Source organism: Podarcis erhardii, assembly GCF_964252035.2.
Source record: "Podarcis erhardii genome assembly, chromosome: 14".
Classification (NCBI taxonomy): Eukaryota; Metazoa; Chordata; class Lepidosauria; order Squamata; family Lacertidae; genus Podarcis; species Podarcis erhardii.
The window spans coordinates 41,177,278-41,198,988 of record NC_138503.1 but is presented as its reverse complement, the minus strand read 5'-3'; the positions used below and the strand labels follow the sequence as shown (position 1 = coordinate 41,198,988).

General features: G+C 44.7%; 4 protein-coding genes across 5 annotated transcripts in view; 2 read left to right on the top strand and 2 right to left on the bottom strand.

The window, feature by feature from the left end:
* Positions 1 to 19,075, top strand: part of GPRC5B (G protein-coupled receptor class C group 5 member B) — a 30,628-nt gene extending 11,553 nt beyond the window's left edge. For both annotated transcript variants that reach the window (XM_081839957.1, XM_081839956.1), the window contains exons 2-4: positions 848 to 1,865; positions 10,510 to 10,622; positions 12,907 to 19,075. In XM_081839957.1, coding sequence (XP_081696083.1) covers positions 857 to 1,865; positions 10,510 to 10,622; positions 12,907 to 12,951 — 1,167 coding nt within the window. In that variant the 5' untranslated portion in view covers positions 848 to 856 and the 3' untranslated portion in view covers positions 12,952 to 19,075. The remainder of the gene's footprint in view (positions 1 to 847; positions 1,866 to 10,509; positions 10,623 to 12,906) is intronic.
* Positions 1 to 21,711, top strand: part of UMOD (uromodulin) — a 293,482-nt gene that overhangs the window by 168,273 nt on the left and 103,498 nt on the right. The window lies entirely within an intron of this gene.
* LOC309329170 (acyl-coenzyme A synthetase ACSM5, mitochondrial-like) overlaps positions 1 to 21,711 on the bottom strand; it is a 267,701-nt gene that overhangs the window by 227,788 nt on the left and 18,202 nt on the right. The window lies entirely within an intron of this gene.
* IQCK (IQ motif containing K) overlaps positions 16,055 to 21,711 on the bottom strand; it is a 37,159-nt gene continuing 31,502 nt past the window's right edge. Inside the window, exon 9 of the mRNA XM_081840176.1 lies at positions 16,055 to 20,293. Within this exon, the coding sequence (XP_081696302.1) occupies positions 20,094 to 20,293 (200 nt within the window). The 3' untranslated portion in view covers positions 16,055 to 20,093. The remainder of the gene's footprint in view (positions 20,294 to 21,711) is intronic.

The window sequence follows — 21,711 nt, the reverse complement described above, 5'->3', positions numbered from 1 at the left end:
CACTCTGGGCAACTTCCAACGTAATATAAACATGGAGCAAAACATCAAAGATTAAAAACTTCCCTATACAGGACTTTCTTCAGATGTCTTCTAAAAGTCAGATAGTTGTTTATTTCCTTCACATCTGACAGGAGGATGTTCCACAGGAAGGGCACCAATACCAAGAAGGCCCTCTGCCTGTAACATCGCTTCTCACCCTGAGGGAACTGCCAGAAGGCCCACAGAACAGTTAATAACAACCCATTATTATTATTATTATTATTATTATTATTATTATTATTATTATTATTATTATTATACAAGTATTAATAACAATACATTATTAGTTATAACTAGCTAATAATGTATTGTTTCTAGTTTCATTTGTGAACTGCTTCCTGCGAAGCCTCTCAAAGCGATTTCAACATTCAGAAAAATCATGCATAAAACAACTGGATATCTATAAAAAAATAAAATTAAAACCAAGTGCCAATACAATGGTACCTCAGGTTAAGTACTTAATTCGTTCTGGAGGTCCGTTCTTAATCTGAAACTGTTCTTAACCTGAAGCACCACTTTAGCTAATGGGGCCGTGCCACCGGAGCACAATTTCTGTTCACATCCTGAAGCAAAGTTCTTAACCTGAGGTACTATTTCTGGGTTAGCGGAGTCTGTAACCTGAAGCGTCTGTAACCCGAGGTACCACTGTACTGTGATCTATATGTAACAAGCAAAGCAGGTCAGAGTTCTAGCCTGCTCAGGAATTATTATTTGGTATGAGGGAAGCATTCTATCATGTTAGCTCCACCTGGAAATGGAACATAATGTAACATTCTTCTTTGTATCTCCTCGCCTTCTTTGGTTTCAGGCAGGAAAAATGACCCCATTCCCAACTGTGGCCCTCCTCCTCCTCCTCTTTGTGGTGGGCTATGGATCGTCGGAGAATTCCAGTACCTCCAGAGGGTGCGGCCTGGACCTTTTCCCTCAGTATGTCTACCTGTGTGACCTGGATGCCATCTGGGGGATCGTCGTGGAGGCGGTGGCCGGAGCTGGAGTCTTGACGACGCTGCTCCTCATGCTGATCTTGCTGGCAAGGTTGCCGTTCATCAAGGAAAAAGAGAAGAAGAGTCCGCTGGGGGTCCACTTCCTCTTCCTCTTTGGGACCCTGGGCCTCTTTGGGTTGGCCTTCGCCTTCATCATCCAGGAGGATGAGACCATCTGCTCGGTCCGCCGTTTCGCCTGGGGGGTCCTCTTTGCGCTCTGCTTCTCGTGTTTGCTTGTCCAAGCCTGGAGGCTACGGAAACTCGTCCGGCACGGCAAGAGCCCGTCCGGCTGGCAGCTGGCCGGTGTCGCTGTCTGCTTCGCGCTGGTCCAAGTCATTATCGCAGCGGAGTGGATGATACTGACAGTCGTGCGGGACGGGAAACAGGCCTGCCGTTATGAGCCGATGGATTTCGCGATGGCTTCCATCTACGTTATGTTTCTGATGGTGCTGGCCCTGGGCTTTTCTTTCTTCACAGTGTGCGGGAAGTTTAAGAAATGGAAGAAGAACGGAGTGTGCCTCATTCTAACCAGCTTTTTCTCAATCCTCCTTTGGGTTGCTTGGCTGACTATGTACCTCTATGGTAATAACGAACTGAGGAGAAGAGACCAATGGAGTGACCCCACTCTGGCAATAGCACTGGTGTCTAGTGGTTGGGTCTTCGTGATCTTCCACGCTATCCCGGAGGTTCACTGCTCCATCCTCCCATCCCAGCAGGAAAACACACCTAATTATTTTGATACTTCGCAACCGCGGATGCGGGAGACTGCTTTTGAGGACGACCTGCAGCTTCCGCGGAGCTACATGGAAAACAAAGCCTTTTCAATGGATGAGCATAATGCAGGTAAGACGCTTAAACCACAACCTGTTCTTTGCAGGGCAGGGATGGGTCCCTGGCAGCCTTCGAAATTGTTGTAGGGACTACACTTCCCATCATCCCTGCCCATCGGCTGTGCTGTCTAGGACTGAGGGAGAGTTGGAGTCCAGCAACATTTGGTTGGCCACAGGTTACCCATCCCATATTGAGGGCACTATAATAAAGATGTATTTGGCAGGCGGGAACGCGTTCTGTGGAAAGGAAATTGTGGTGGCAAGTTTTGAGGCTGTGAGAGGGCCTGTTTGACCACGTGCTCCAAATGTCTCCATCATGGTCTTTGGAGGAGAACTAAGGGATGTTGCAGATCCACTAGAACTTACATTTTTGTAGTTAAATGGGTGGTGGGTGCATAATATTTATAGTTCACGTGTAGTGATCACTGAGACGGCATCTAGTTGGGTGAGACAATTCTGCCGGTTGCCGCTGGTGTGGCTAGTCCTGGTGTGTTAGAATGACAAGCAATGTTGGAAACTCTGATATATAAGCTAGGCAGCAAATGACTCCGTAAACCAAAGTTGCCGTCGGCAAAATGGATTATCTAGTTGCTATTTGGAGGCAAGATGGCTCTAAAGTCTTTATTTTTCAAATGATGGACTGACTGTGATTGATTAAACATCTGACTAGTTCAGATGACAACCTTGAGCTAGGTTAAGAGCTTTGAGAACTCTTTAAAGAAGAATGGGAACCTTTTACAAAGTACTTAAAGAAACAACAAAATGAACTGGACTCCTTGGCAGGTTTTGAATAAACATTTACAAACTTCTTATTGGTAATATATAGATAGATAAATTAAGGATCTTTACAATTCTATAATATGCAGAGAACAACATGTGCTGAAAAACCAGAGAAAGGAGCTGGGGGGGGGAGTGGGTGGGTTTTTCTTTTTGGGGGAGGGGGGAGGGGGGAAATGTGGGGAAAGGAAGTTGATATGTTTTTGATAAATTGTTATGTTGAAATTCCTAATAAAAAATATTCCAAAAAAAGAAAAAAAAAGAAAAGAGCTTTGAGAACTCGGAGAAGAAAAGTCAATTGATCCAGGGAGAGCCCACATATATATTGGCCTATTCCAACGTCCTTTTCTTAATGGTGACTGCTCCTGCTCAGGCTGCACAGAAAAAGCAATTTGGTTCCAGAGACTCATTCCGATAGTGCAGATGAAATATAACTGATGGAATTCTACAGGATGGGGTAGGAGTATGTGAAAACAGTCCAGATCCAATGATCCCCAGATGGTGGAGATGTCAAGTGCCATCCTGGCACCCAGGCATCTTCGCTTTGTCACAAGTGGTTGAAAGCAAAATGCGCCTGGAGCCTGGCTAATTTTGAACACGGCTTTTGAGGTGAGGTGACCAGAATTTTGCAACATATTCCAAATGCAGTCACATCATAGCGTATTTTGTGGGTTTTTATGTTTCCTTATAGTATAACACTTTCCCCCTCCTCAAATTCTGTGACCAGGTTATATGCTACAGCTAGGATAGCTTGCCTTATGCTCTGTGCTACTGACTTTTGGGAGGCTAAATGTTTCCGAATGCTGTTTCTGAGCTGTAAGGTGGCAAGAGCAACCAGCTCTGGTGTGGGGTTCAATATTCTAACAAGGTACGGAAAGAAAAGGAAACATTTGTGATTGGTTATGAGCACATCCTTGCATTGGAAAAGATAGAGCAGGTCAGGTTATTACAGAATAAATGGATTCCTGCTGTACATAAAGCAGGCAGAGAAGTTTTGAAGGCTGTGAAATGGGCATTGGGAGGACATTGTTCAGGCTGTAATAAGAACATCAGCAGGGCCTTGCTGGATCAGGCCAAGAGTCCAGCATCCTGGGGCCCTTCCAGATGTACCGTTAGCAGCTCTATAACTGTTTGGGATCCCCCCCCCCGTATTGCATCATTTTATCACTATTCCGGAATACTGCAGTCATCAAACCAGTTTTTCTTCTATCACAGAAAAATGCAACCTTTGTGAAAGACCTGGAATATGTTCTGCAATATGTCCCTTGTGAGGAAGGTGCCTTGTGCAATTTCCCACATTTTGTCTGGCATTTGGGGTGTGCTTTAAGCAGCTTCTGTTTCGTGCCGTTTCTAAGAGGATTGGGCAAATTCATGGAGGATAAGCCTATCAATGGCTACTATGCATGATGACTATACTCCACGATTGAAGGCAGTAATGCTATTGAATACCAGTTGCTGTGAACCGCAGGAAGGGTGATTCCTCTCATCCTCGCCTCCTGCTTGCGGGTTTCCCAGACGCATCTGGGCAACAGGGTAACAGGATGCTGGACCAGATGAGTAATGGGCCTGGTCCAGCAGGTCCTTCTTATGTTCTTACATTCCCCCTCGTGCTTTTTTGACAAGAGGTTATCCATAGCTAAGACCCAAACAGTGAACTCAAGAAGTTCCTGCAGCCTGACCTCAGGAATCCTGCGAATGCGCTATCGATACCCTGTTTTGCCCACTTGAAACTCCCAGCATTTGCCGGTTGAATGAACAAGAGAATGGAAGTGACATGGCTGCAGCCACAAAACGTTTCTCAGTGTTGGAAACTCTTGATAAATAAGCTAGGCGGCAAATGGCTCCGTAAACCAAGGTTGCAGTCGCCACAATGAAATGTCCAATTGCCATTTCTGGGCAGCTCTAGAGTCTTGTTTTTTTTCCAAATGATGGACTGACTGCGATTGATTATCTGGCTAGTTCAGATGACACCCTTGAGCTAGGTTAAGAACATGAACCTTAAAGAAGAAAAGTCACTTTATCCAGGGACAGTCCACATGAATATTGGCCTGTTTCTACAGGATGTGGTATTAGTGTGTGAGGACAGATCCAATGACCCCCACACATGCACCACCAGATGATGGAGATATCAGGCGCCATCCTGGCACCCGGGCATCTTCACTTGGTCACAAGTGGCCCATAGCCAGGTGCAAAATTTGCCTGGCGCCTGGCGAATTTCAAACACTGTTTCCAATCTGAACACATCCTGTCATTGGTGTGAATAAGGAAAAAAGCACCATCATCCTCAAAAATCAACAATAGTGGTGTGTATCTGTTGGTGTGGACAACATGCTACAAATTTTCTCCCATAAACATTGGAGTGGCCAGCAGCCATATTGTTCTAAACAAAGCATCTGCAGGAGTCACCCAGATGATTCTGGGATGCGATCCTTACTTATGAGGAGTACTGCAAGAGACTCCTCCTTTACAGTTGTGAAATGTTGGCAGGCATGTGTCTAAGGGGGAGAAATGTTCTGTACATCTTGTGCAGCCCCCAGTACTCAGTTTGGATGCTGATGTAATAGTCATAAAACATGGGGCCATTTGCTTGCAGTGCATTGTGCTGTAGCACTGGGCTGCGTCTCGCTTCTCGTATCAATTTTCGGACACTTGGGTTGGGGACGGAGTCTGCAACGGAGCAATCTTTTTGAGAGCTGAGCGCCACTCAGGCCCGCAGCGACTGCCCCAGATTGCCAAGGATGACAGCCATGTAATTCAGCTTAAAGGGACGAGGCTAATCAAGCAGGAGCCTGTTCCCGCTGTGAAAAGATTATCCTGTCAGGCGCAGGAGAGAGACACACATGCAGTAATCCAGGCATACCCTCCATCCCATCTGCTCAGACATGAAGGATGTAGCAGGAGCAACAGTTTTGTCCAAACAGAGACAGCTTGGCAGCTTCCTATTAATAATAATAATAATAATAACAATAATAATTTATTATTTATACCCCACCCATCTGGCTGGGTTTCCCCAACCACTCTGGGTGGCTTCCAACAAAGTACAGTGGTACCTCGGGTTACAGACGCTTCAGGTTACAGAGTCCGCTAACCCAAAAATAGTACCTCAGATTAAGAACTTTGCTTCAGGATGAGAACAGAAATTGTGCGGTGGCACGGCGGCAGTGGGAGCCCCCATTAGCTAAAGTGGTACCTCAGGTTAAGAACAGTTTCAGGTTAAGAACGAACCTCCAGAACGAATTAAGTTCTTAACCTGAGGTACCACTGTATTAAAATACTGTAGTCTGTTAAACATTAAAAGCTTTCCTAAAGAGGGCTGCCTTCAGATGTCTTCTAAAAGTCTGGTAGTTGTTCTTCTCTTTGACATCTGGTGGGAGGGCGTTCCACAGGGTGGGTGCCACTACTGAGAAGGCCCTCTGCCTGGTTCCCTGTAACTTGGAGTTCCTAGGGCATTCTCTCCAATCATCCCTGTTGCTCACCCCACGTCCAAGCAGTGAGAAATTTCAGGGTTACAGTGCTCATCCTAGGTTTGGTTTCCCTTAGAATTAGGTTACTAGAGCCTTGTTATTTTTGTGATTGTTTTGGTGGTAGTGCCTGTGATGCCTAACCTGTGTTTCTCACTATGAGAATTGATTCACCTCTTCTTAGTCCCACACAGCATGGCCAGTACTTAGGGATGATGGGAGTTGTAGTACAACAAGCCCTGGAAGGCCACATCAACTATCTAAAAACAAAGTGTGTCTTTTCTTTTCCTTGGAACGATTGGTGACATAAAAAGTGGCCTCATAAGTTGTTTTCAACTGTGTTTAATGTGTTTTAATGTGGTAACCTATCTTGGGATCCTTCTAGTTCAGTATTGTCTACACTGTCTGTCAGCAGCTCGGTGGTTTGAGGCAAGGGCATTCTTCAGCTGTTTAGTATGCGAGTAACCAGCCACCGCCAATTTAAATCTTTGTTTCCTCAGCACAGCTCTGAATTTGGAGTGCTCCATGTCAAAATGTTTGTAGTGAGATGACAGGCGAGTTTTGAAAGCTTTTGAAGATGCTGGCTTGTTGGGGCTGGTTTTCCCGCACCCCAGATCCCACGAGAGACTGCTGATTTTGTCACATGGCTGAATTCTGGTTCATTTGGAAGTTGACTTCTAAAGCCTTGGCTTTACTTTTTTCCCATCGTCTTTGAATTCTTACTACATAGAAACAAATGAGAACTTAGCACTCCTCCTTAACATATTGGATGGTAGAGATCTAGCACCTTGGGAAGGACTGCAGCTCAGTGGTAGAACATCTGGATTGTATGCCGAAGGTGCCAGGTGGAGTCTCAACCTGGCGGCTCCACGTAGGGCTCAGAGATGGACCTAGAGACCCATCAGTGCCGACAATACAGACCTAGGTGGACCAGTGGTCTGACCTCAGTATCATGAAGGCCCATAGCTGAGTGGTAGAGCATTTGCTTTGCATTTGGAAGGTCCCAGGTTTGATCCCCGGCTTCTCCAGTTTGAGAAGAATTGTGTCTGAAACCATGGAGAACCAGTGCTAGTCAGTGATGCTCTGGGATGTGGAACCTCAGGTCCTGGGGTCAGACATGGCCTTCCAGGCCTCTCTATCAGGACCAGTGTTCAAATTAGTCAGGCGCATTTTCCCAGTAGTGATGTATGGAAGTGAGAGCTGGACCATAAAGAAGGCTGATCACCGAAGAATTGATGCTCTTGAATTATGGTGCTGGAGGAGACTCTTGAGAGTCCCATGGACTGCAAGAAGAACAAACCTATCCTTTCTTAAGGAAATCAGCCCTGAGTGCTCACTGGAAGGACAGATTGTGAAGCTGAGGCTCCAATACTTTGGCCACCTCATGAGAAGAGAAGACTCCCTGGAAAAGACCCTGATGTTGGGAAAGATGGAGGGCACAAGGAGAAGGGGACGACAGAGGACGAGGTGGTGGGACAGTGTTCTCAAAGCTACCAGCATGAGTTTGACCAAACTGTGGGAGGCAGTGGAAGACAGAAGTGCCTGGCGTGCTCTGGTCCATGGGGTGACGAAGAGTCGGACACAATTAAACAACATCAGCCACTGGCGACCAAGTGAAGTTGCCTGAGTGCCAGGATGAGACCTGACATCTCCACCATCTGGAGCTGCATGCCTGGGGAATCAATGGAACTGGACTGTTTCCACACACTAATACCACATTCTCCTAATATGATAAAGCTATCTGAACAAACTCTAAAAACAGCCAAAGCAACGTTTCATCAAATATTAAATTGATCTTCCATAAATGACCGTGTTACACCTCAGGGAAAGCTTTCCTAGGCAGAAATGTGTTCAGTAAACACCAAACTATCCATAACAGGTTTAAGAGGGCAGTGAAGGAGGAGAAGTTGTTGCCATGTGCAGAAATGAAATAGGGGGGTGACCAAATAAAAATCAGAAGTTCAGGGAGTCTGTGGTGTCTCAAATAAAGCAATCCTCTTTATTCAATAGCCCATCAATGGTCCAGCAAGAGAGGATTTATATTTCTAGTGTAAGAGGCTGCTGGGATTTTTTCCGGGGTGTAATTTTTGCCCAGGTGCAGAAGAGGTGAACCATGGGCTTGCTGTGCAATGCCTTCTGATGTGCTTAGCAGTGAAGTACGCAGTCCTTGGCTGTCCAGAATTTTAATATCTTTTGGCTGTCCAGTTAACTTTGTCCTTTGATACAGAAGTAACACAAAATTCTAGCTAATCGGGAACAACTGAAAATTGGTCACACTGCTGGAACCAACCACATTACAGGTCACTACAATCGAGTAGCCAATCAGATTACAAATGGGCGCCCACTGGCAGAATTCCATGGAAGATTAATCGCTGTTCACCTGCACTGAACCCATCAGTGGGTAAATTTAAATGTACACTACCGCTGTCTGGAAAGTGTGTCTGTCCTCTGCCCCCTTTGTTGTTTTTGACTCAGATTAACATGGAAAGGAAAGCCTCTCCCCAACATCTGCCTAAATCTGAATGTTTGTGAATCTTTCATGTCAGACAATATTTTCACCATCTGTATTGAAATTTGCAGATTGCAGCAAGCTTGCTAGATGTTATTTCACAAAGGCGATATAATAACTACATATATAGAATATATTGGAAGCTTCACAGTGGAATGGGATATGAGAAACCAAATATTGCCTGACCTCCCATCTTTTTTGCTGTGACCAAAATTGAGAGCTCTTCCTTTTCTAAAACATCTGTAATACTATATACATTTGTCTAGGCATGACAGCACAGTGGGGCTTCCTTCTGAGTCAACAAGCAAGATTGTTATGCACTTCTGTCAGCAAAGTGGGAAAATATTTGCCCTCTGCTCTCCCAGAAGCAGTGGAGGCTGGTCCATTAGAGTGAATGGAGTTCTGCCCCACCAGCCTCAATCTCTCTCTGGCCATCCTCCAACTGCCTGCCTCCTCTGTGTTGCCCTTGTAGAGTTCAGCAGGGAGGAGGATGAGACAAAAGTAGGCTCTAGCCCTGCCTGCCATTGGTTCTGGCTCCCCCTATTGTTGGTCTTCCAGCAGTCCACCCTACCAGTCCCAATGGGCACCAGCCATCAATATAAGTCAAGAGTCTATCTAATGGGCTTAAGTAGATTTAGGTGGGTAGATTTCAGTAAAACATTAGAAAGAACTTCTCTTGAGCAGATATAAAAAAAATGGTGTAGATTGGGAGAAATGCACAATAAAATGTTAATGAATTTTTATTAGGATTTTTCTTTTTTTTAAAAAAAGAAACTGCAAATACTTTCACAATGTTTTGCATTGCTTCGACTCTTTTCTGTAGAGTTAAATTCATCAGCTTTTCATTTAATTGTGGTGTAACTTTATCAGCTTTGTAGCTTTCTGAACTGGTACTTTATAAGAAAGATAAATCGATATGAAAAACCTCATAAAATGAAAAGTAAACAATTGTTTTTGGGAGATGGATGGACAGCAAGCTGATGCAGAAATGTGAAGAACTAAATTTAAGACTGGAAAAATGAGAAACCGAGAGAAACTGAAATCACTAGATTTTCCCATCTCTAGTTGCCATCTATTAAGTTTAGGAATAAGGTTTTCCTTTTAGTCTTTGTACTTCCATGTGATGGGCAGATCCACATTATAAATAAATATATTATTATTATTATTATTATTATTATTATTATTATTATACATTTGAAGTGCATCTTTAAAGCGCACATCTTTCCCCAAAGCATCCTGGGAACTGTAGTTTACCCCTCACAGACCCCAAGCAAACTACAGATCCCATGATTCTTTGGGGGACATCTTGTGCTTTATATGTGCTTTGGATGCGCTTTAATTATATGGCATGGATAGGATATGCTCTCCGTTTCAATACTCAAAGGTAGTATTATTCCCTTCCTTTCCGAGGTTTAGGATGTGAGTGCAGGTGATCCTTAGGTAATCAAAACAGTAGTAAAGAGGGAAGGTATCAGCAGGTTTCTGGGCGGGAGCAGAGATCCCAAAGGTTTGCAGAGGTACATAAAATCTTTAGAGTTGGAGAAAATAAGGCAAGAGTGTAGCAGAGCCCAGAAATGGCCCAATGAAGACTGGGCATGGTCAGTGATCACAGAACGTTGACTGGTTGCTGGAAGGTGGTATGTGTGGAAAACCTGGCAAGGATTGAAATAGAATGGAGTTGGCTGGAATCCTCGATGGGGACTTGGTGCAACACTTGGTTGCACCTACCATTTGCACCCACAGTGGCCATTAGGATGTCAACCTGCTCACAGACATCCTAGAGGCATCTGGTGGGCCAGTAAGGGAAGCAGGATACAGTTCTCTTTTTCATCTTTCCAGAATGCAAACATCTTTCTTTCACCTGTCTTTTCTTTCTCCCCACCCCGCACCCCAAAATATACCACACACAGCTTTGCGGACTGCAGGATTTCGCAACGGCAGCCTGGGTAGCCGTCCCGGCGCCCCCTTTAGAAGCAACGTCTACCAGCCCACTGAGATGGCAGTTGTCCTGAATGGTGGGACTGTAAGTATCAAAATGTGACTCTAGAAGATGCTGCCTTTTAGGGTGAATGCCCAACCTCTGGTTTCAACTCAGAACTTTATTCAATTGGATGCTTACGCATATTTGGGAGGGGGGCAAGGTAGACTGGGGACATGAACGGTTCAAATAATAAGTATTGCATGCAGTCCTTCAGAAGATGACTTAAATTCCAAATTTTCCTGACATTGTTGGGCCGTTTAAGCTTTTGCTGCTAAGATTGTTCTTTTCAGGATTGGTCCAAACAATGCCATCCGCCCCCCTTAAATGAGTAATATCTCAGTGTCCACCGTTAACAGTAATTCAGGTGTCTGGTTTTTTATTTTTAAAAATTGCAAAACACATCTGGGTTTTGTTTCCTTTTTGAAAAGCCAGCACTTTCCCTACAAAGGCCCTCTTTCGCTGAGGACATTACCACCTTTCCTTATGATAGTTCCACAGACACACACACACACCCATGCCTGTGCTGAGCTCCTGATAGAAACGCACAGCTCCAAACAGAGGCCCGCACAAGAGAGTTTGCTGAAACGGGTCTGCGTGGCCTTGGGACACGAGCTGCTCTCTTAATCCGCAGCCAGGTCACTGCGAGAGTGGCTTACAGAGAGATCTGGAGCCAAACAGCCTCCTTACATCTCATTTGCATTGTGTGTGTTTAAGTGCACCCAAGAAACTCCATAGGCCGCTTTTGTGTGCGCTCACTCTCTCCGGCTTGCTGGTGAAAGGAAAACGCTCATCCAACCCCCCACCCACTTTTAAAAAAATTTCCATGCCTACATACATGCTGCTTAAAAGGCTACTCATGAGCCAGCTTCTGTTCCATGCAAGTTGGGCTGTTTTCTTTTATTATCATTGGGGTTTTTTGCTGATACCATAATGCAGATTTAAACACAATCTTTTTTTATTTTTATTTTTTTGAAATGCACAAATATTAACATCAGTTTGTAAGGTCTGTTCCTCAGCCTGCCGCCAGCCCTGTTCACTTGGCGGGGTGTGGGGTGTATGGAGAGACACTGTTGGACAGAGCCGCTGGGAGCCAGATTGCCCCTGTGAGGATGTAACCAGTTGGAGGGGGAGCTCAAGCGTGGCTCTCTGCAGCTAATACTGCTCTGAGCTAATGCCATTCTGAGCTGCAATAAGCTGCCCTCTCCCTCCCTCCCTCCCTCCCAAGCCACGATTTAATTGATTATACTGGCTGCAACCTGGCTTTTCATCACTAGGTCTGAAAGAGGCAGTTTGCTTTTGTGGCCTTTCCCTAGGAGTCAACGTTAGATTTAGAAATATCCGCTAAGTGCCACGATTGAGGCTGAGATTTGCACACCACAAGACTAAAATCTAGTGGGGGGCGTGTTTCAGTTTATTCACTCAATATTCATCACCCACAATAAATATTTTTTAAAGTTGAGGTTCTTCCCCTCGTTTGTAGGTGCCTGTGCTTTGGGCAATGGAAGCTGGTCCAATACACTGACCTCAGTTAGCTCCCATCTGTCTGCCTTCTTACATACAAGCGGTCCAGCTGGTGCCCCTGGCTATCACCTTCCTCCTCTTGTCTCAGATTTGGCCTTGTAGGAGGATGGGGACCAAGCTAGGATGAGTCTGCTATTAGTTCTAGCGCCACCTACTGTTGGCTTCCCTGCCTTCTGGCCTGCCAGTCCCAGTGGGTACCAGCCAATACAAGCTTTGGCCCAGCTCACTGAAGTAGTCAGCTGGAGTCTGACCTGTACCATTTCAAGGCTGCATGACTGAAAGCTATCATGTCTGAGGGGAAGGCTAGTCTAGAACACTTCTTCTTGGGAGACATCATAATTTGGTGGTCCCAATTTCATTCCCTGAAATATTCTCCAGAAGGGATGGGAAAGGGCTGGAGATCTCAGAAGCTAGAATTTGGTGATTTTGTCCTTCAGCTGTAGAATGCTGCTTCATAATGTTCATAAAGAAAAGGATGAAGGACCTGGGTATCCAGCCCAGAGGTTGTCCACCTCGCTGACAACTAGGTCTTTGCAGAGGATGTTACAAAAACCCCTCGGGTTGTCTCCAAGTGAGCCCTATTCAGAGCAGGCCTGCTGAAAGTCGCGGACCAGCAGTGATCATGCCCATTAATTCCAACTCTCGAGTACGACTTAACATTGGCTACAGCCCTTAGCATACTGACTGACCATGGTGTTAATTTGGGATGGCTCTGTGTGCTTTTGTGTGTATCATGTAGCCTGTCTTAAGTGATTTCTTAATGGTCTAGAATGCTTAGTTATGGCTTTATTATCCTTATTTCCAGATTCCAACTGCTCCACCAAGTTACACTGGAAGACACCTTTGGTGAAAAAGCTTATAGGCTGTAGAGGATGAGAGAGAGAGACAGATTTTATTTCCTGGCAGTGTGCGTTGTTTTATTTTTTTCTGAGGGAAGAGTGAATAATCCTAGCACAGGACACCAGCAGTGTGGGAGGAGGGGACCCATCCACGGAGCATGGGAGATCCTAGACTGGATAGCTTGTTGTTGTTTTAAAAATAAAAATAAAAATGTGAGCGCCGTTTGAATTGATAAGCTAACCACAAAAGCAAAACCTCTGCAGTGAAATATAAGCTAAAACTAAGTTTAAAAATAGACGTAAGCGCACTCTTCCAAAAATAAAAACGGGAGAAAGGGGACACAGTGTTCAGAAATGGCAAGGCAACTCTCTGCTGCAACCAGAAAGCAAGGCAAATATGGCCTTTGTCTGGCCATCCAAGTTTTGAGATGAAGAGGATAAAACAAAAAAAGTCCTTAATTCAGATTGCCGCTGCTCTCAGCCCGGCAGGCTTTATTACAACTTAACTGGCCATCTTGGAAAGGAGAGAGTGGTCATAGGGTAAGAAAAATAAAAAATAAAATTATATCCATCTAGAATAGTGTTTCCTGACCATCACAAGGCCTTTTTAAAGGTCATTTCTCACTCCAAAAATGAAGGAAAGTACCACTGTGTATATACTGGGTTTCTAAGGCCAGCCGTATGAGGGTGAGGAACCAACTTTGTTATTTTAGAAAGTGCAGGCTGGTCCATGGAGGCTGGCCTGCCACTCTTCCCCCCGGAAGCACCCTAGGAAGTTGCACAGCAACCTTCCTACTGAAAGGGGGTGGGGCTCTGTTTGCTCCGCCTCTTTTGCACACGGCCATGTCGAAGGCAGCCCTTGCTATTAAATTGTGTTGTGTGGAAGGGGTTGGGAGAGAGAGGACAGGCCAAGGCGATTGTAGCTCCTAAGTGTGTCCAAGAAGTGGAGCCAGACACACAGGAAATCTAGGAAAATTGAGGCACCCCTTGGGCAGGGTTCACTAAAAAAACGTTGGATTCCCCCGTCACTCTCCTCCCAACTCCAGTTTAGCACTGGAGCCTCATTGACTGCAATGGGTTGTTCATTTCCTTGTGTGCTTTTTTTTATTTTTATGGAGGATTTTATTCCTTTGTGTGTTTTCTAATGGGATTATTTTCATGTGGGAGTTGGGAACGAAGTGTGTGGTTGTTTCCCCACCCTGTTTCACCAGAGGGTCCCATGTGCCTGCCTGCCTTTTCACATTTTTATGGTTTTAATGATGTTCGCCAGAGCATCCCTTCATTTGTTTAGCATTGAACGCATATTGGGCATGTGAACAGCCATCACATCCTCCAGTCAAGCCAGCATTGTGCCCTGCTTTCCTGCAGAAAAAAAAGCAATTGAGGTTTGCTTGTGTTTTTTTTTCTAAACACACACATACACACACACACACATTACATGAAGTTGCAAAGTATGCGGAAGGATGGAATTCTTTTGCATCTGTTCTCATTAATATATATCTATTTTCAAATGGTGAATATAAATGATAATGTAACAAAATAAAGACCACATAACAGAGTAGCTTTGCAAGGCTGTATCCTGCAAAGGAAAGAAGACAGGTTTTTTAAATTTTTACTTTGGGAAATGTCCCTGGTTTCTTTACTATAAGCCTCATCTTGTTAATTTCGGCCTAGTTCTCATTGAGGTCACCAACTCGTTGTTTGGGAAGTAGTACAACTTCAGACTTAACAACCGGTTTTTTAACAACAGTTTTCTGGCAAAGGGTGGGTGGCCACAAATCAGGGATGTTGGAGGTGTTTGGAATAGATCAGGTGGTTTGGATTCAGCGGCGTCTGGAGCACTCTTCCAATGCTTGTAAGGAGCTGCAGGCTCGTTTGATTGAAAACTCTTCTATGCAATGGACATTCCTTGCCCTCAGAAAGCCAGCAAGTTGGGGAAAACCCTGCCATGCTATGTTTCTATATGCAGGGGATTCTATTCATTTGTGATTAGGAGAACTCCACCCCAGATCTGGCATTGCTCTTAGGTTCTCAGGTGGTGGCGTCAAGCAGAAGTAATTTTCCTCTGCTCTTCCTGGTGTGCCAGCACCACCCGTTTTTGGAATCTGGCCATGGTTACATCTGTGTTTGGCATAGCAAGGCTGGAGTACTGTTCCACGCTGCCTGTGGGGCTGTCCTTGGAGAGTGATCAAAAGGTGTTGGTGGTTCAAAACACAGCAGCTGTGGAAGCCAGTTTGAGGGGTCATTTTCTTTTATTCTTGTACCAGCCTGAAGCTTCTGGAGAACCATTGGCAGTGAAAAAAGATAATCCCAGTTTGGATGGGGGAAAGTATTAAGCATTTTCCTGTGTTAGAATCTGGGCACAATCCATTATGCTGCTTATTACATCTAAAGTCCAATTAGGCTGAGGGCAGGGTGGCTGCAGGGGGCCAGATCTTTATGTCCCCATTCCTGTGAGTCAACCCACCTGTCAGTCACCAGACCTCAGATGATTGGCGGGAGGGTTTATCCCACTCATCACAAAATTTCCATTGACACCACGGCTAAAATGAAGCTTTCCCTCTCCTCCGTTTTAGCAGAAATTTCAATAGAAGCTACTTGGTACTATTGGAGCAAGGTTCGTTCCCCTCGCCTGTCAGCTCATGGGCTGTGGGAGCGTAGCTTGCTCCACAAAGGGAGCAATCGGGAGCTCATTTCAAGCTCCCGGTTGCTCCTGTGTAGTCATGTAACTTGTCAGCTGTCTGCCAAGCAGCCATGATTCATGAGGAACAGTCTCGCAGGCAAAATTGGGAACACTGCCAGGTCAAATCTGACCTGTGGGCCAGAAGTTCCCAATCTCTGGCTTAGGACCAAGACCATCTTAAGGCAAGGGTAGCTAAACATCAGGGATGATGGTATTGTTATGGTCCAACATCATCCGTAGGGCCCCACATTCATTACCCCTTTCTTAGGAAGAGAAGGCCCTTAAACCTTACCTGAGCTCATTTCCCAAGGTTTGGATGATGGGACCAAAGGAAAGGGCCTTCTCTTTGGTAGCACCCAGACGACTGAGTCTTCTTCTCAAGTTTCGCCCCATCCATTCATTCAAGCTCTCCTGCTATCAGGTGGAGAGACTTTTATTTAGGAAAGCATTGGACTTTTAAGTTTTGATCTCTCTCAGTCTTCCTGCTCTGTTGTTTTGTGGGGAGTGGAAAATTGATGCTGTTCTTGCTGTTGTATTCATGATTTGATTGTATTATTTTAACGCCTCTTTTCTGTATCGTCATTGTTGTTTAAGATCATGTCAGCCACCTCGAGCTGCTCCCGTTGGAAGCGAAGGGCGAGGCATAAAGCCCCAAAATAGAGACATGAATTAAGATGTTCTACCTGCAGTCTGAAATAGTACCTTCACCTCAATGAGAACTAGGCCTTCAATGTCCATGAGTAGCCTCATTGACCCTGGCTGGTCTATTTAGTAGCAAAAGGGGTACAAGATCAGGATTTTTGTGATACACACTTATATAGTCTAAAAGAAAGTATATATTGCCATTCTTGCCATGATTATCTTACCAAGTCCTGTCCCCCCATCCCCCGGACTAGGTAATAGCATAACTTTTTTGTTGTGCACAAACAGTTGCTTTATGTGCTCTCAACAGAAAAGAACCACACACGGTGAATGCATTCAGACAATGTATAAATAAAATGTGTTGCATTTTATTGAGATTTGAACAGGTTGGGTCTCATTTTATCACTATATAAAATCTTTCATGTGTGGGTTTTATTTTAAGGGAAATGGAAAAAGTGCAGTTTGAATAATGGACTTTTCTTAAACTACTATTATTAAAAAACACACACACACACATAAGATGCACATGGCATAAATGGCAAAACAATTTTCTTTTTCCCAGCTGAGTGTTGATATATTTTTGGAAGCAATTGGGTTGGTGGTGTTACTTTTTTTAATTATATGGGGGTGGGGGGCTGACTTTAAAGGAAAAAAAATACTTTCAAGGAGTGTAATTTAAGATGTTCAATGTTTGTTTGTTTGTTTTTTAGACAAGAAGGGATTTAGCAATCCTGCTTCCCCTTAAGTCAATGGCAGTTTGGGATCTTAAAGACAGGGCTGGATCCTGCAAACACAGGACTTCCCTTAACCACTCATGTCAACCCGAGCCTTGCTTCATAGTGGTGGGAGGTGTGCAGATTAAACCTTAATAAAATAAAATAAATAAAATAAGGGATTGATTCATTTTCCCAGCAAGTTAGTTTTGGAATGAATTTATATTTTTGTCAGTCTGTAACTTGTGATGTCAGATTCTGCCCCCCCCCAAAAAAAAACACCACTTGTTGATTTTTTAAAAAGGGGCACTTTTATGTTAAGTTATATTTTTGTTAATGTAACGAAGTTGTTTATACTTTTGCCTTTTGAGGAAAGTGATTACGAATGTAAAGCATCTGTAACTCCACAACAGTAAGCACAACTACTTGGGGGGTGGGATTTGGTTTCACTGTAGCTCACTCTAGGAAGCGTAAAAGCTACTATGTTCTCCATTGTTGCCAATCAATAATGCCACTCAAATGGGGTGGGAGGAATATATATGTATATATATTTTAGGATGCAACCCTATGCACACTTTCCTGAGAGTAAACCCCATTGAATACCATGAAACCTACGTTTGAGTAGTTATGGCAGAATTGTGTTCTATAAGGCACCTTAGACTGTTGTCGACATGCTGGTTTTTGAGATTAGCTAGGTGGCACCCCCATAAACTGGAAGAAAAATGCAATCCATTAAGCAAATACACCAGGGGTCACTATCCTTTTTTGGACCAGGGGGTCACATTTTGCATTTTGAGAGATTGCTGGGGGGTGCCTTTCACAAATGGACTGCCAACGGGGTGTGTGTGACATAACACAACATGGTTGTCGTGGAAGGCATGGCGTCACACAGAATTAGAGAGTACAATCAGGGCAAAGCTTTTCCCATGGCTGTATTTCCATGGGAGAAGAGGCTTGTTCTGTTGAATTTCTTCCTGGAAAATAGGGAAGAAGCAGGGAAAGTGCATTAAAGAGGAGAGGGAAGCAGCAGCTCTTTAGGACCGCAGGGATTCCTACTGCCTGATGTCCAAGCGGCTCTGACTTCGCCCATTGGCTAAGAACACTGGCAGGTGAGAGGAGCCAGGCTGGCTCATTTCACAGAAATGATTGAGAGTTGGTGAACCTTGCACTGCACTGTGCAAAGGATTGCGTCCTCCAGTTGCAAACAGCCTGCACCTGTTTGAAGACTAGCAAAACGGTACCCATTGGCTTCGGTTGAGCAGCTCTGGTGGGTGCATACATGGAATTTTGGGCATGTGCCCCATCCAGAGCCCCATGAAAATTTGGGATTGAAGCCACTGACTTGGAGTGGCTCTGGTGAGGGCACACGTTAGCCCTGAGCTGTAGATGAATGCTGGTGGCCAACCTGAGTGCACCACCTGGATTAAGGGCTCTCCTGCTCTACACCAGCCCTTTTTACACCCCGTGCAAGGAAGATCCAGAGGTTGGGAGGTAGTTTCCACTCCAGCATCTCTTTTCAAGATGGTGGAGAAGGTTTCAAGGGGCACAGATGCCCTTGTCAAAGGATCCTGTGTCTTCAGTCTTGCAGGATGCAGTCCTAGATAAACAAGGTGTGTTAAAATTCTAGCTTTAACTGCTAGGCAATGGCATCGTTCTTGGCTTAACTCTGCTTGAGGCTTCTGTTCTAACCAAAGGCAGTACAACTGGAGGCACATGTAGCTTTTATTTAAAAGAGAACAGATTGGACTACTCTTGCCACCTTACCAGATTACACAGCAGGTGCTTTTATTAACTGATGAGAGCCAAGTCTCATTTTTTTTGATAATATATATATTTATTAAATGTATTAATGTGCATTTTTTATAATGTCCCCTTTTCCCACTCTGCTGACCGTTGCATACTGTTTAATCTTGTACATCTTTGGAAAGGTTTTCAAGACAATCAAATGTGTACCATAATGACTGTACATAAAGATACGAAATTTAAAACGAAAACAAAACAAAAAAAGTTGTAAAGCATGGGCAAAGACATTTTATTTTCAAAATGCTGTTCTTAACAAAACAAAACAAAAATAAAGGCTTTACTATTTACTTACAATGTGGTGGTCATTTTGGTTTTGTCCCTCGAAAACGCAAAGGGTTGACATTTTTGTAACGTTCAAAGAGGCAGCGTCCTGATCCCTTGGCACAGGTGTTAATGGGGTTCTGGCTAGATCTCTTGAGGGGCTTCCAATGACTTCTCAGCTGCTCATACCTTTGGAACAGGGTGGTAGCGCCACAGCAGCAACAGCCAACATGGTGCCTTCTGCATGTTGTGGATTACAGCTCCCATCAGCATGGTCAGGGGTGATGGGAGTTGTAGTCCAACACCTGGGACAATGGCAGCCTCTTAATGTAGCAGTTTGGGGAGGGAATGCTTCCTTGGATTGCTTGCATAATTTTATTGAATAGCTAAGGTGAAATAATTATTAAAAGCTGGAGTGATATTCCTCCCTGCATCCAGCATTAAGTTGCCAGGATGGGGATGATTCTGACTTGGGGTGGAAAGCCTGTGAGCCCCTCCAGCTGCTGTACTGCAATCCCATCCTTCTGGACCATTGGCTGTGCTAACTGGGCTATGGTACGTCCAACATCCCCATCCTCTAATATGGTCTCCTGTCTCTAATCACAAGTGGGGATAGAAGCAACCACTCTGATCTAGCTGGATTTCTCCCCGTACATAAACACTGATGTGTTTGGATGGCGCATGAGCCACCTCGTGACTGTTTATGCCACTACCTCAATTGGAACATCAGCCAGTGCCTGCATCTCCCTGGTCCGCCTGATTTACAGCCTTCATTCAAACCAGAATACTTAGAATGAACCAATCTTCAATCACACTGAAGTGGATGGGACCAAGATCAGGTTAGATTAAAGGACTGTGGCATTGAGGTCGGCTGTAAATCAGGCTGTCTTACACAGTGTTCTTCTTTGAAAAGTGCCGGAGGGATTTTAGTCCCCAAGCTGACCCCAAACACCATTTGGTTACAGTGGAAAACACTTCACTGAGCCCTGCTCCCTTAATCAGCAGCTGATGGTGACGATTTGGGGCTTTTAAATTAGTATGAAAAGTAGTATCACTGCAGAGCTAAATCACGCGTGGATGCCCAGCTGATCTGCACCATTTGTGGATTCTCATCTGTCAAGACTGGAACGGTTTGATTTTCTTCCTCTTTCTCTGTGACTGTGGTGACTTCTGGCTCCGGCAAGATTTCCACCACTGCCTGTTTTGAGCGAACTGGGCTGGGCTGGGCTGAGTCTTCCAGCTTGGTTCCCACTGCAAGCGAAAGGATTTTTTAAAATGCAGAACTTTGTCTCAAACTCCAGACTGGTTAATAGATGTGTCCACAGAGTGTCAAGACTAGGGCCCAGCAGATCTGCCTTCAGATTCCCCACAAAAGTTGCTATGTACACATATTTAAAGCACTCAGCGTCTGTGGTAGAGCACTGGTAGATCAGTGGGGTAGATCACTGCCCGTTTTTAATTCTGTGAGTAGATCACAGTGTCTTGAAAGTTGGCCACCCCTGCCCTAATGAATCCCGGGAACTGTAGGTTACCTCTCACATTCTTTACGAAGGAAGGAAATAAACGTCACAGCAACATTTATATTAAGGACTTGTGTTGTCTATTATTTTAGGGGACAAGAGAAGCATCAATGAAAACCATTTCTTATGCATTGCAACTCTAAACAAAAAAATAAATAAATGTTAATTCATGTGATTCAAGAGTAGTGCACCAGCTGGGCAGCTCCATCAGACAAAAGGGCCACAGTTGGTCTTGCCTGCCAGAGTCAACAATGGTAAATGAACAAAAGCCCTGTATCATAATTGCAAATCAGAACCCCAGCCTCCTACTCGCATTTGCATGGCCTGGGAGGGTTGCAGTGGAAAATACTAGAAGCCTAGGCCGAAGAATGGGCTGGTTCATTCAAGCCGATGTGTGAAATACCTCCCTTTTCAATAATACCGCCTACTTCGTCCTGTCCCTGGTCTAGCAACCCTGTCTCCCTTCCCACCCAGGGATGAACCAGCTTCCACCCAAGGTCCACATTTCCATCAGAGTAACTTTCTGACGGCCGCATGTCAGCAGTAGGCGAGGCCAGGGGAAAAGTGGGCAGAGCAAACGGATGTCTTTCCACACCCACCTGCGTGCCTCTCTGCATCCTCCATCAAGACAAACGAGGCATTATGGGAGTTCAAGGGGAGGGTCCATCCATCCAAAAAAACTCAAGAGTGCAAAACAGGGCCAGTGAAGGGTATGGCCTTGGCAGGGGAGTCTTGAGGGCCTGATCCAGAGGCCTGGAGGGTAGTGTTAGAAACTCAGTATAATCTAATTGCCAAATGGCACCTTAAACCTGGGCTATGGTGGCCACAACAGTGTGTCTATGCACCCTCCCCGTGGGCTTTATTATTATTGTTGTTATTCATTTCATTTCTATACCAATTTCTATTTTGGAGAAAAAATCTCAAACTGTTTAACAACACATTAAAACATCAAATAAAACAATCCAGAATAAAACAAATCCAAGCTTCAATGAACAAACTTCAGATCCTTCGCTAACTGACATTTGCTTTCCCCATATTTATTTACCTACTTAATTTATATAGCTGCCCTACAACAGAAGTGCTCTAAGAAGCCAGGGTGGTGTAGTGGTTAGAGTGTCAAACTAGGACCTGGGAGATCAGGGTTCAAAT